This window comes from Ranitomeya variabilis, chromosome 6 (assembly GCF_051348905.1).
Source record: "Ranitomeya variabilis isolate aRanVar5 chromosome 6, aRanVar5.hap1, whole genome shotgun sequence".
In the NCBI taxonomy this organism is placed as follows: Eukaryota; Metazoa; Chordata; class Amphibia; order Anura; family Dendrobatidae; genus Ranitomeya; species Ranitomeya variabilis.
Genome location: NC_135237.1, coordinates 549,599,346 through 549,614,502, shown reverse-complemented (window position 1 = coordinate 549,614,502; position 15,157 = coordinate 549,599,346). Strand labels below are relative to the sequence as shown.

The window sequence follows — 15,157 nt, the reverse complement described above, 5'->3', positions numbered from 1 at the left end:
TTGTATGAGCCAGCCTGTCACTCCCTGAACTGTAGGACAATGGCTTTTCTCCATCAGTTCCTTGAAAAGATTGAACTATGGCATGACCCCTTTAAAGGGATAGTCTGGTTTAGAATTCCCAAATGTTTCAAAATGGGAGAAACCTCTATTTTGAGATCTCCGAGAATTATCTGTAGTGGCTACAAAGAGCATTACTCTGGAGTTCCCACCAGATCCACGCATTACACGGGCAGCCTATCAATTTCTATAGGAACCATAAAAAGCTTCATTTCACCCGTGGGGACACTGAAACAGGATTACACACTTGCTGAAAATGGTTCTTACCGCACTTTGGAGTTTCTTCCACGATCCTTGTTCCAGATTTTTCCCGACCCTTATCATCCACACACCAACACTGGCCCCCTTCTTGGCATTGCACAGACTTATAACTCCCATCATCTTCACAAGATGGTACGTGTACATCCCCCATCTCTGCAGATGTAAAGTGCTGGACTTCACAAGCTGAAGGACCTATAAGAAAATCAGAGACAAACATATATAATAATACGCAGAAAAGCATATATTTATAGTCAGGAGATAGCCAGGTTATACCAACTGTACATATAAAATAATATCCTGAAGATGCCCAGGATATACCAACTGTAATTATATAATTATATACAGAGGATGCCCAGGTTATACCAGCTGTACATATATAATTATATACAGAAGATGCCCAACTTATACCAGCTATACATATAAAATAATGTCCTGAAGACGCTCAGGTTATACCAACTGTAATTATATAATTATATACAGGAGATACCCAGGTTATACCAGCTGTACATATATAATTATATACAGGAGATGCCCAGGTTATACCAGCTGTCCATATATAATTATATACAGAAAATGCCCAGGTTATACCAGCTGTACATATATAATTATATACAGAAAATGCCCAGGTTATACCAACTGTAATTATATAATTATATACAGAGGATGCCCAGGTTATACCAGCGGTACATATATAATTATATACAGAAGGTGCCCAGGTTATACCAGCTGTACATATATAATTATACACAGAAGATGCTCAGGTTATTCTAGCTGTACATATATAATTAAATACAGGAGATGCCCAGGTTATATCAGCTGTACATACCGTATATAGTTATATACAGGAGATGCCCAGGTTATAACAGCCATACATATATAATTATGTACAGGAGATGCCCAGGTTATACCAGCTGTATATAAATATACAGTATATATATATAATTATATACAGGAGATACCCAGTCTATACCAGCTGCACATATATAGTTATATACAGAAGATGCCCAGGATATACTAGCTGTACATATATAATTATATACAGGAGATGCCCAGGTTATACCAGCTGTAAATATATAATTACATACAGGAGATACCCAGGTTATACAAGCTGAACATATATAATTATATACAGGAGATGTCCAGGTTATACCAACTGTACATATATAATTATATACAGGAGATGCCCAGGTTATACCAGCTGTACATATATAATTATATACAGGAGATGCCCAGGTTATACCAACTGTACATATATAATTATATACAGGAGATGCCCAGGTTATACCAACTGTACATATATGATTATATACAGGAGATGCCCAGGTTACCCCAGCTGTACATATATCTATAATATAACGCTAGGAGCGTCACTCTGTCCAAAGCCTTTATAGACTGTGCAACAGCAACGCGCCTGTGCAGTCCAGACACCACAGAGTGACCCATCAGCTATTGTAACTGTATCGGTGTGTGCACAGCACGCCGATACAGTTACATCCTGCGGCAGAGCAGGGAGAATCGATCTCCCTGCTCTGCCGCCTGACCGCTATGGGCCCCTGAGCAGACGGGTTGGGGGCCGGTGCTAGCAGTGGGCCCCCCGCCTGTCATCGCAGGGTCAGCTGTATCGGCATCTAGCCGATGCAGCTGACCGCATTGATGAGGGAAGGAGCGCTACGCCGACGACGACAGTTACAGGGGGCGTGATGACATCACTGCCCGTTGCCCACAGTACGGAGGTGAGCGGGAGCAGGGAGCAGCGCAGGAACCAGGAAGAGTGGTGAGTATTTATTTATTGTTTTTCTTTATGTGGGCTGCCTTATATCACAGGGTCTGCCTGTGGGGGGGTGCTGCCTTATACTACAGGGTCTGACTGTGGGGGGTGCTGCCTTATACTACAGTGTCTGCCTGTGGGAGGTGCTGCCTTATACTACAGGGTCTGTCTGTGGGGGGGTGCTGCCTTATACTGCAGGGTCTGCCTGTGGGGGGTGCTACCTGATACTACAGAGTCTGCCTGTGTGTGTGGGGGGTGCTGCCTTATACTACAGAGTCTGCCTATGGGGGGTGCTGCCTTATACTACAGGGTCTGCCTGTGGGGGTGCTGCCTTATACTACAGAGTCTGCCTGTGGGGGGTGCTGCCTTATACTACAGGGTCTGCCTGTGAGGGGGTGCTGCGTTATACTACAGAGTCTGACTGTGGAGGGTGCTGCCTTATACTACAGGGTCTGCCTGTGGGGGGTGCTGCCTTAGACTACAGGGTCTGTCTGTGGGGGGTGCTGCCTTATACTACAGAGTCTGCTTGTGGGGGTGTGTGCTGCCTTACACTACATAGTCTGCCTGTGGGGGTGCTACCTTATACTACAGGGTCTGCCTGTGGGGGAGTGCTGCCTTATACTACAGGGTCTGCCTGTGGGGGTGCTGCCTCATACTACAGAGTCTGCCAGTGGGGGTTGCTGCCTTATACTACAGAGTCTGCCTGTGGGGGGTGCTGTCTTATACTACATAGTCTGCCTGTGGGGGGGTGCTGTCTTATACTGCAGAGTCTGCCTGTGGAGGGGTACTGCCTTATGCTACAGAGTCTGCCTGTGGGGGTGTGTGCTGCCTTATACTACATAGTCTGCCTGTGGGGGGGTGCTACCTTATACTACAGGGTCTGCCTGTGGGGGGTGCTGCCTTATACTACAGAGTCTGCCTGTGGGGGGTGCTGCCTTATACTAAAGAGTCTGCCTGTGGGGGGGCGCTGCCTTATAATACAGAGTCTGCCTGTGGGGGGTGCTGTCTTATACTGCAGAGTCTGCCTGTGGAGGGGTACTGCCTTATACTACAGAGTCTGCCTGTAGGGGGGGTGCTGCCTTATACTACAGAGTCTGCCTATAGGGTACTGCTTTATACTACAGGGTCTACCTATGGGGCTGCTGCCTTATACTATAGAGTCTGCCTATGGGGGCTGCCTTATACTACAGTCTGCCTATGGGGGCTGCCTTATGCTATAGAGTCTGCCTATGAAGGTGCTGCATTATACTACAGAGTTTGCCTATGGGGTGCTGCCTTACACTACGGAGTCTGCCTATGGGGTGCTGCCTTATGCTACAGAGTCTGCCTATGGGGTGCTGTCTTATACTACGGAGTCTGCCTTTTGTGGTGCTGCCTTATACTACAGGGTCTTCCTATGGGGCTGCTGCCTTATACTACAGGGTCTGCCTATGGGGTGCTGCCTTATACTACAGAGTCTGCCTATGGGGTGCTGCCTTATACTACAGAGTCTGCCTATGGGGTGCTGCCTTATACTACAGGGTCTGCCTATGGGGTGCTGCCTTATACTATAGAGTCTGCCTATGGGGGCTGCCTTATACTTCAGAGTCTGCCTATGGGGGCTGCCTTATGCTATAGAGTCTGCCTATGAGGGTGCTGCATTATACTACAGAGTTTGCCTATGGTGTGATGCCTTACACTACATAGTCTGCTCAGGATGGGGGCTGCACATGACAGAAAGGGGCGCAGGATGGGGGCTGCACATGACAGGAAGGGGGCACAGGATGGGGGCTGCACATAACAGGTAGGGGGGCAAGATGGTAGCAGCACAAGACAAGATTAGGGCACAGGATGGGGGCTGCAAATGACAGGATGAGGGCGCAGGATGGGGCTGCACATGACAGGATGAGGGCGCAGGATGGGGCTGCACATTACTGGAAGGGAGTGCAGGATGGGGGCTGCACATGACAGGAAGGAGGCACAAGATGGTAGCAGCACATGACAAGATTAGGGCGCAGGATGGAGGCAGCACATACCAGGATGGAGACCATATACCAATATATATGCTCGCCACCCTTGCGTAGAACAGGTTCAATAGCTAGTAATTATATACAGAAGATTCCCACGTTATACCAGCTGTACATATATAATTATGTGCAAAGATGTCCAGGTTATACCAGCATGCATCAATGCACACAGCAGTGCTATACAAAACCATCCTAAGTCTTACAGTAATCCTCAGATCTTTGACTTACACCTGAATTTGCCTGAAGTGATGAGCTGAACGCCCAGAAATCGTCTCTGCAGCATGCGATAAATGGCAGTTTCGGGGAATGACCGTGAAGGCGAAAGTCCTGAAAATACGGTGTCATAGATTTCATCCAGGAGCATCTCTAAACCTGGAAGAACAGAAGTATATGGCGGTATATTGTCGATATAATGCTCCAGCTCATTGGAGAAGACAAGTCTTATCAGAAAAGAAGAGTTGATGGGAGATTTCAGCTTCTCCTCCTTCTCCCTGAGCGACACAGCACACAGATAAAAGTCATTTTCTTATGTCGTACGTCCGGCATCCCCAGGAAAAAATTGTCAGTAGACTTTAGCACTCATAGAAGAGAGGGGTCACAGGCAAGAGGGTCCCCGTCCTTTAACTCACCAGTGCCCTTAAGTTCACGTCCTAGGGCGTCAGCACAATAGCAGTATCCAGATACCTCTGGAAATGATTCTCTGAGGGATTTAAAAGACCTAAATGTGTCTGGCAACCTGGGAAGAAAAAGGAATTGAATATAGAGCACTAATTATCCTGGAACAATTTATCCAAATCGTCTGTGCCCTGAGGAAATTAAATTTCTATAGATATAAATTTACAATTTTGATTTAAAGGGGATTTTTCACTGGATTGTTTTCATTTAAATTAGTGCCTCCTTCAATTGCTGCTGATTCACTTATTCTGGAACAGTTTTTCTTTTTCTTCTGTGCCCCTCCGTTCCAAAGTTATGCCCCCAGGTAATAATGATGCAAATTTTGCCTTCAACCTACTGCTCGTATGCCACAGGATTTCCTCTCATGCTGGCCAATCAAAACGTGGCCACACCCACAAAAAAGTTCTGAGGTATACGCCCATTTAGTTGAAGAGAATAATTGCATCATTATTACCGGGAGGCATAACTTTGGAATGGTGGGGCACAGAAGAAAAAGAAAAACTGTTCCGGATTCAGTGGAGCGGCAGCAATTGGAGGAGGTGCACAGTTTAAAGGGAACCTGTCAGCAGGATTGTGCACAGTAACCTACACAGTGTCAGGTCAGCATCGGTATGCTGATTAAAATGATACCTGGTGATGAAATCTGTATTGTGTATCCTAGTAATAACTGTGATTGATGTTATTGAGCAAGTACAAAAAAAAACAACTTGAAAATGGCGCAGTAGCAGCTATCGGTGTGTATAGAAATCTGATAGCTGCTATTGTGCAGGCGCCGTCAGCGTCATCTTGCTGGACAAGATAAAAAAATTCCCCCTCCAAGATTGCGCTGCTCGCATCTGCGCAGTAGCAGTTCTTGGAGGTTCTAAAGCAATTCCAACAGCAATTTTCATAGTAAGTCCACCAGCCCCATCAGAATTAGGAGATCTGGTTAGTAATATATGCATCTTGTATTGTAAAATCGGGTGATGAATCCTCCGTAAAGTCCTGAAGAACTCCGTTAAGGTTTCTGTTGCCAGAAAGTCCATATTTTATCAGTAGCACATTTGAGGTAACAGAACTGTCAAATTCATTAAAAAGGGGGCAATCTCTACAAAAAGCCACCCAGCGTTCATCTGACCATCGCAGATCTGGGTCCTGCATTCCCAAGCAACGGGATGGTTTTGCTGGTGAAGTTTTCATCAGATACAAACCCATGCTGGAGGAATGTTCTGGGACAGACATTCTATAGAAGCTCCACAATTACTACGATATTAGGAGAACATCATGTGTGTGCCAAGAATAGAGCCGCCATATACTGCCCACATAACAGATAATGGCGGGGTCAGACCACGACATGGCACAAATCTATGAAAGAGGCCAGAAGCCAACACCAGAAACCAGTGCTACAAACCTGCTCCTCGGCCTCACATGCTCGGGGGCCATAAATGCCTCCTGCTGCGATCATATAACCGACATCGAGTATTCAGTACTGTCTGCAAACAGATTAGGATCCGCAAACACATGAAAGGAGCCATCAGACGTGCTACACCAGAAATATCCATAATCTGAGCTGGAAATATCTGTAATCTGTGCTGAAAGGATCCATGACTTGTACTATTAATATCTGTAATCTGTTCTGGAAATATCCTTGATCTGTCCTAGAAATATCCATGACCTGTACTAGAAATATCCATGATCTGTCTCAGAAATATCCATGATCTGTACTAGAAATATCCATGACCTGTGCTACAAATATCTATGACCTGTTCTAGAAATATCTATGATCTGTTCTAGAAATATCCATGACCTGTACTAGAAATATCCGTGATCTGTCCTAGAAATATCCATGATCTGTACTAGAAATATCCATGATCTGCCCTAGAAATATCCATCATCTGTCCTAGAAATATCCGTGACCTGTACTAGAAATATCCATGACCTGTCCTAGAAATATCCATGACCTCTCCTAGAAATATCCATGATCTGTACTAGAAATATCCATCATCTGTCCTAGAAATATCCATGATCTGTATTAGAAATATCCATGATCTGTACTAGAAATATCCATCATCTGTCCTAGAAATATCCATGATCTGTACTAGAAATATCCATGATCTGTCCTAGAAATATCCATGACCTGTATTAGAAATATCCATCATCTGTCCTAGAAATATCCATGATCTGTACTAGAAATATCCATGATCTGTCCTAGAAATATCCATGATCTGTATTAGAAATATCCATGATCTGTACTAGAAATATCCATCATCTGTCCTAGAAATATCCATGATCTGTACTGGAAATATCCATGATCTGTACTGGAAATATCCATGACCTGTCCTAGAAATATCCATGACCTGAACTAGAAATATCCATCATCTGTCCTAGAAATATCCATGATCTGTACTAGAAATATCCATGATCTGTCCTAGAAATATCCATGATCTGTCCTAGAAATATCTATGATCTGTTCTAAAAATATCCATGACCTGTACTAGAAATATCCGTGATCTGCACTAGAAATATCCATGATCTGTACTAGAAATATCCATGATCTGTACTAGAAATATCCATGATCTGTACTAGAAATATCCGTGATCTGTATTAGAAATATATGTGATCTGTATTAGAAATATCCGTGATCTGTACTAGAAATATCCATGATCTGTACTAGAAATATCCATGACCTGTACTAGAAATATCCATGACCTGTACTAGAAATATCCATGATCTGTACTAGAAATATCCTTGATCTGCACTAGAAATATCCATGATCTGTACTAGAAATATCCATGATCTGTACTAGAAATATCCATGATCTGTCCTAGAAATATCCATCATCTGTCCTAGAAATATCCGTGACCTGTACTAGAAATATCCATGACCTGTCCTAGAAATATCCATGACCTGTCCTAGAAATATCCATGATCTGTACTAGAAATATCCATCATCTGTCCTAGAAATATCCATGATCTGTATTAGAAATATCCATGATCTGTACTAGAAATATCCATCATCTGTCCTAGAAATATCCATGATCTGTACTAGAAATATCCATGATCTGTCCTAGAAATATCCATGACCTGTCCTAGAAATATCCATGACCTGAACTAGAAATATCCATCATCTGTCCTAGAAATATCCATGATCTGTCCTAGAAATATCCATGATCTGTCCTAGAAATATCCATGATCTGTCCTAGAAATATCCATGATTTGTACTAGAAATATCCATGATCTGTACTAGAAATATCCGTGACCTGTACTAGAAATATCCATGATCTGTACTAGAAATATCCATGACCTGTACTAGAAATATCCATGACCTGTTCTAGAAATATCTATGATCTGTTCTAGAAATATCCATGACCTGTACTAGAAATATCCGTGATCTGCACTAGAAATATCCGTGATCTGTACTAGAAATATCCATGACCTGTTCTAGAAATATCTATGATCTGTTCTAAAAATATCCATGACCTGTACTAGAAATATCCGTGATCTGCACTAGAAATATCCATGATCTGTACTAGAAATATCCATGATCTGTACTAGAAATATCCATGATCTGTACTAGAAATATCCGTGATCTGTATTAGAAATATACGTGATCTGTATTAGAAATATCCGTGATCTGTACTAGAAATATCCATGATCTGTCCTAGAAATATCCATGATCTGTATTAGAAATATCCATCATCTGTACTAGAAATATCTATCATCTGTACTAGAAATATCCATCATCTGTCCTAGAAATATCCATGATCTGTACTAGAAATATCCATGATCTGTCCTAGAAATATCCATGACCTGTCCTAGAAATATCCATGACCTGAACTAGAAATATCCATCATCTGTCCTAGAAATATCCATGATCTGTACTAGAAGTATCCATGATCTGTACAAGAAATATCCATGACCTGTACTAGAAATATCCATGACCTGTACTAGAAATATCCATGACCTGTGCTAGAAATATCCGTGATCTGTGCTAAAAATATCCGTGACCTGTACTAGAAATATCGGTGATCTGTCCTAGAAATATCCGTGATCTGTACTAGAAATATCCATGATCTGTACTAGAAATATCCGTGATCTGTACTAGAAATATCCATCATCTGTCCTAGAAATATCCATGATCTGTACTAGAAATATCCATCATCTGTCCTAGAAATATCCATGACCTGTCCTAGAAATATCCATCATCTGTCCTAGAAATATCCATGATCTGTACTAGAAATATCCATGATCTGTACTAGAAATATCCATGACCTGTCCTAGAAATATCCATGACCTGAACTAGAAATATCCATCATCTGTCCTAGAAATATCCATGATCTGTACTAGAAATATCCATGATCTGTACTAGAAATATCCATGACCTGTACTAGAAATATCCATGATCTGTACTAGAAATATCCTTGATCTGCACTAGAAATATCCATGATCTTTACTAGAAATATCCATGATCTGTACTAGAAATATCCATAATCTGTCCTAGAAATATCCATCATCTGTCCTAGAAATATCCGTGACCTGTACTAGAAATATCCATGACCTGTCCTAGAAATATCCATGACCTGTCCTAGAAATATCCATGATCTGTACTAGAAATATCCATCATCTGTCCTAGAAATATCCATGATCTGTATTAGAAATATCCATGATCTGTACTAGAAATATCCATCATCTGTCCTAGAAATATCCATGATCTGTACTAGAAATATCCATGATCTGTCCTAGAAATATCCATGACCTGTACTAGAAATATCCATGACCTGTACTAGAAATATCCATCATCTGTCCTAGAAATATCCATGATCTGTACTAGAAATATCCATGATCTGTCCTAGAAATATCCATGATCTGTATTAGAAATATCCATGATCTGTACTAGAAATATCCATCATCTGTCCTAGAAATATCCATGATCTGTCCTAGAAATATCCATGATCTGTCCTAGAAATATCCATGACCTGTACTAGAAATATCCATGACCTGTACTAGAAATATCCATGACCTGTACTAGAAATATCCATCATCTGTCCTAGAAATATCCATGATCTGTACTAGAAATATCCATGATCTGTCCTAGAAATATCCATGATCTGTATTAGAAATATCCATGATCTGTACTAGAAATATCCATCATCTGTCCTAGAAATATCCATGATCTGTCCTAGAAATATCCATGATCTGTCCTAGAAATATCCATGACCTGTCCTAGAAATATCCATGACCTGAACTAGAAATATCCATCATCTGTCCTAGAAATATCCATGATCTGTACTAGAAATATCCATGATCTGTACTAGAAATATCCATGACCTGTACTAGAAATATCCATGACCTGTACTAGAAATATCCATGATCTGTACTAAAAATATCCATGACCTGTGCTAGAAATATCCGTGATCTGTGCTAAAAATATCCGTGACCTGTACTAGAAATATCGGTGATCTGTCCTAGAAATATCCATGATCTGTACTAGAAATATCTATGATCTGTACTAGAAATATCCGTGATCTGTACTAGAAATATCCATCATCTGTCCTAGAAATATCCATGATCTGTCCTAGAAATATCCATGACCTGTCCTAGAAATATCCATCATCTGTCCTAGAAATATCCATGATCTGTACTAGAAATATCCATGATCTGTACTAGAAATATCCATGACCTGTCCTAGAAATATCCATGACCTGAACTAGAAATATCCATCATCTGTCCTAGAAATATCCATGATCTGTACTAGAAATATCCATGATCTGTACTAGAAATATCCATGACCTGTACTAGAAATATCCATGATCTGTACTAAAAATATCCATGACCTGTGCTAGAAATATCCGTGATCTGTGCTAAAAATATCCGTGACCTGTACTAGAAATATCCGTGATCTGTACTAGAAATATCCATGATCTGCACTAGAAATATCCATGATCTGTACTAGAAATATCCATGACCTGTACTAGAAATATCCATGATCTGTCCTAGAAATATCCATGATCTGTCCTAGAAATATCCATGATCTGTCCTAGAAATACCCATGACCTGTACTAGAAATATCCATGACCTGTGCTAGAAATATCCATGACCTGTACTAGAAATATCCATGACCTGTACTAGAAATATCCATGACCTGTGCTAGAAATATCCATGACCTGTACTAGAAATATCCATGACCTGTGCTAGAAATATCCATGACCTGTGCTGGAAATATCCATGACCTGTGCTGGAAATATCCATGACCTGTACTAGAAAAATCCATGACCTGTACTAGAAATATCCATGACCTGTGCTAGAAATATCCATGACCTGTGCTAGAAAGATCCATGACCTGTACTAGAAATATCCATGACCTGTGCTAGAAATATCCATGACCTGTGCTAGAAATATCCATGACCTGTGCTGGAAATATCCATGACCTGTACTAGAAAAATCCATGACCTGTACTAGAAATATCCATGATCTGTCCTAGAAATATCCATGATCTGTCCTAGAAATATCCATGATCTGTACTAGAAATATCCATGACCTGTATTAGAAATATCCGTGACCTGTATTAGAAATATCCATGATCTGTCCTAGAAATATCCATGATCTGTACTAGAAATATCCGTGACCTGTATTAGAAATATCCGTGACCTGTATTAGAAATATCCATGACCTGTACTAGAAATATCCATGACCTGTCCTAGAAATATCCATGACCTGTCCTAGAAATATCCATGACCTGAACTAGAAATATCCATCATCTGTCCTAGAAATATCCATGATCTGTACTAGAAATATCCGTGACCTGTATTAGAAATATCCGTGACCTGTATTAGAAATATCCATGATCTGTACTAGAAATATCCATGATCTGTCCTAGAAATATCCATGACCTGTCCTAGAAATATCCATGACCTGAACTAGAAATATCCATCATCTGTCCTAGAAATATCCATGATCTGTACTAGAAATATCCATGATCTGTACTAGAAATATCCATGACCTGTACTAGAAATATCCATGACCTGTACTAGAAATATCCATGACCTGTACTAGAAATATCCATGATCTGTACTAGAAATACCCATGACCTGTACTGGAAATACAGTTAGGTCCATATATATTTGGACAGAGACAACATTTTTCTAATTTTGGTTATGGACATTACCACAATGAATTTTAAACAAAACAATTCAGATGCAGTTGAAGTTCAGACTTTCAGCTTTCATTTGAGGGTATCCACATTAAAATTGGATGAAGGGTTTAGGAGTTTCAGCTCCTTAACATGTGCCACCCTGTTTTTAAAGGGACCAAAAGTAATTGGACAATTGACTCCAAGGCTATTTCATGGACAGGTGTGGGCAATCCCTTCGTTATGTCATTCTTAATTAAGCAGATAAAAGGCCTGGAGCTGATTTGAGGTGTGGTGCTTGCATTTGGAAGGTTTTGCTGTGAAGTAAACATGCGGTAAAGGAGCTCTCCATGCAGGTGAAACAAGTCATCCTTAAGCTGCGAAAACAGAAAAAACCCATCCGAGAAATTGCTACAATATTAGGAGTGGCAAAATCTACAGTTTGGTACATCCTGAGAAAGAAAGAAAGCACTGGTGAACTCATCAATGCAAAAAGACCTGGGCGCCCACGGAAGACAACAGTGGTAGATGATCGCAGAATAACCTCCATGGTGAAGAGAAACCCCTTTACAACAGCCAACCAAGTGACCAACACTCTCCAGGAGGTCGGAGTATCAATATCCAAATCTACCATAAAGAGAAGACTGCATGAAAGTAAATACAGAGGGTTCACTGCACGGTGCAAGCCAGTCATAAGCCATACCTCCCAACTTTTGAAGATGGGAAAGAGGGCTAAAGTTTGTGGCGTGCGAAGCGAGCTGCAGCAAATTTTAGGCCACGCCTCTGACCACACCCATTCATAATTCGTCACACCCATATCCACGTCCCAACCACACCCATATAGCACTGCTGATCACACTGTTTCATATACAATAATTATAAACAAAAAAATATGGCCACACAGTGCCCCATACTGTATAATGGCCACACATGATGCTCCATACTGTATGATGACCACACATGACGCTCCATACTGTATAATGAACACACATGATGCTCCATACTGTATAATGACCGCACATGATGCTCCACACTGTATAATGACCGCACATGATGCTCCATACTGTATAATGGCCACACAGTGCTCCATACTGTATAATGGCCACACAGTGCTCCATACTGTATAATGACCACACATGATGCTCCATACTGTATAATGACCACACATGATGCATACTGTATAATGACCACACATGATGCTCCATACTGTATAATGACCACACATGATGCTGCATACTGTATAATGACCGCACATGATGCTCCATACTGTATAATGGCCACACAGTACTCCATACTGTATAATGACCACACATGATGCTCCATACTGTATAATGGCCACACAGTGCTCCATACTGTATAATGGCCACACAGTGCTCCATACTGTATAATGACCACACATGATGCTCCATACTGTAGAATGACCACACATGATGCTGCATACTGTATAATGACCACACATGATGCTCCATACTGTATAATGACCACACATGATGCTGCATACTGTATAATGACCGCACATGATGCTCCATACTGTATAATGGCCACACAGTGCTCCATACTGTATAATGACCACACATGATGCTCCATACTGTATAATGACCACACATGATGCTGCATACTGTATAATGGCCACACAGTACTCCATACTGTATAATGACCACACATGATGCTCCATACTGTATAATGGCCACACAGTGCTCCATACTGTATAATGGCCACACAGTGCTCCATACTGTATAATGACCACACATGATGCTCCATACTGTAGAATGACCACACATGATGCTGCTTACTGTATAATGACCACACATGATGTTCCATACTGTATAATCACCACACATGATGCTGCATACTGTATAATGACCGCACATGATGCTCCATACTGTATAATGGCCACACAGTGCTCCATACTGTATAATGACCACACATGATGCTCCATACTGTATAATGACCACACATGATGCTGCATACTGTATAATGACCACACATGATGCTCCATACTGTATAATGACCACACATGATGCTGAATACTGTATAATGACCGCACATGATGCTCCATACTGTATAATGGCCACACAGTTCTCCATACTGTATAATGATCCCACATGATGCTTAATACTGTATAATGACCCCCACTCCTGTATGTATGGCTCATATTCCCCCCCGTATGCATGGCTCATATTCTCCCCTGTATGCATGGCTCATATTCCCCCCCCCCCGCATGCATGGCTCATATCCCCCCCTCCTGTATGCATGGCTCATATTTCCCCCCCCTCCTGTATGCATGGCTCATATTTCCACCCCTCTGTATGCATGGCTCATATTCCCCCCCTCCTGTATGCATGGCTCATATTCCCCCCCCCTCCTGTATGCATGGCTCATATTTCCCCCTCCTGTATGCATGGCTCATCTCTCCACCCCCCCATGCTCCCCCACGCTCCCATCTTGAATGGCACGGCTTACCGTCCTCCTTCATCCCCCCTACCCTGTCCCCCGTGCCTCATACTTACCTGTTCCTCACCGCGCGGCCATCCCTCTTGCTCTGTCCCGACTCCCGGCTCAGCACCTTCTTCCTGGGTGAGCGGTCAGGTGATACCTCATTAAGGTCATGAATATGCACATATTCATGACCTTAATGAGCGGTACCTCGTGACCGCTCATTCAGGAGCGCTGCAGAAGCCGAGACCATCGCTGGAGCAGAGTGAGTATCGTCTTCAAGGAGGGTGGGTGGGAGGCGGGTGGGCGAGGGGGCGGGTTCAGTCGGGAGGTGACCCAGCTTTTATAAAAATAAAAAAACAGGCACAAACCTTGCTCAGGTGCCGCCCCCTGCATTGTCCCCGCCCTAGGCACGTAGTGCGGGACAACTAATGTCCTGCCCGGGATCGCGGGGCTGACTGCCAAAATCAGGACAGTCCCGCGGGATCTGGGTGTTATGATCCGGTGACCTTGGAGCCGCATGAGACGTTCTCTGGAGTAGGTGGTACCTGTACTGACCGCAAACCCTAAACTGACACCGCAACTAGAAGTAGCCGTGGGGTGTACCTAACACATCCTAGACACCTCGACACAGCCGGAGGACTAATTACCCCTATAGATGGAAATGGGAATTCTATCTTGCCTCAGAGCAGAACCCCAAAGGATAGGCAGCCCCCACAAATATTGACTGTGAGTATAAGAGGAAAGACACAGGCAGGCAGAAAACAGGATTTAGCAAAAGAGGCACTTCTAGCTAAATAGAAAAGGATAGGACAGAATTCTAAGCGGTCAGTATTAAAACCCTAAA

The 15,157-nt window shown here is 42.3% G+C and overlaps 1 protein-coding gene across 1 annotated transcript in view; it reads right to left on the bottom strand.

Annotated features, from left to right (window-relative positions):
• TG (thyroglobulin) overlaps positions 1-15,157 on the bottom strand; it is a 233,000-nt gene that overhangs the window by 198,326 nt on the left and 19,517 nt on the right. Inside the window, exons 4-6 of the mRNA XM_077271730.1 lie at positions 4,722-4,828; positions 4,321-4,464; positions 325-510 (exon numbers count right to left, since the gene is read on the bottom strand). Coding sequence (XP_077127845.1) covers positions 325-510; positions 4,321-4,464; positions 4,722-4,828 — 437 coding nt within the window. The remainder of the gene's footprint in view (positions 1-324; positions 511-4,320; positions 4,465-4,721; positions 4,829-15,157) is intronic.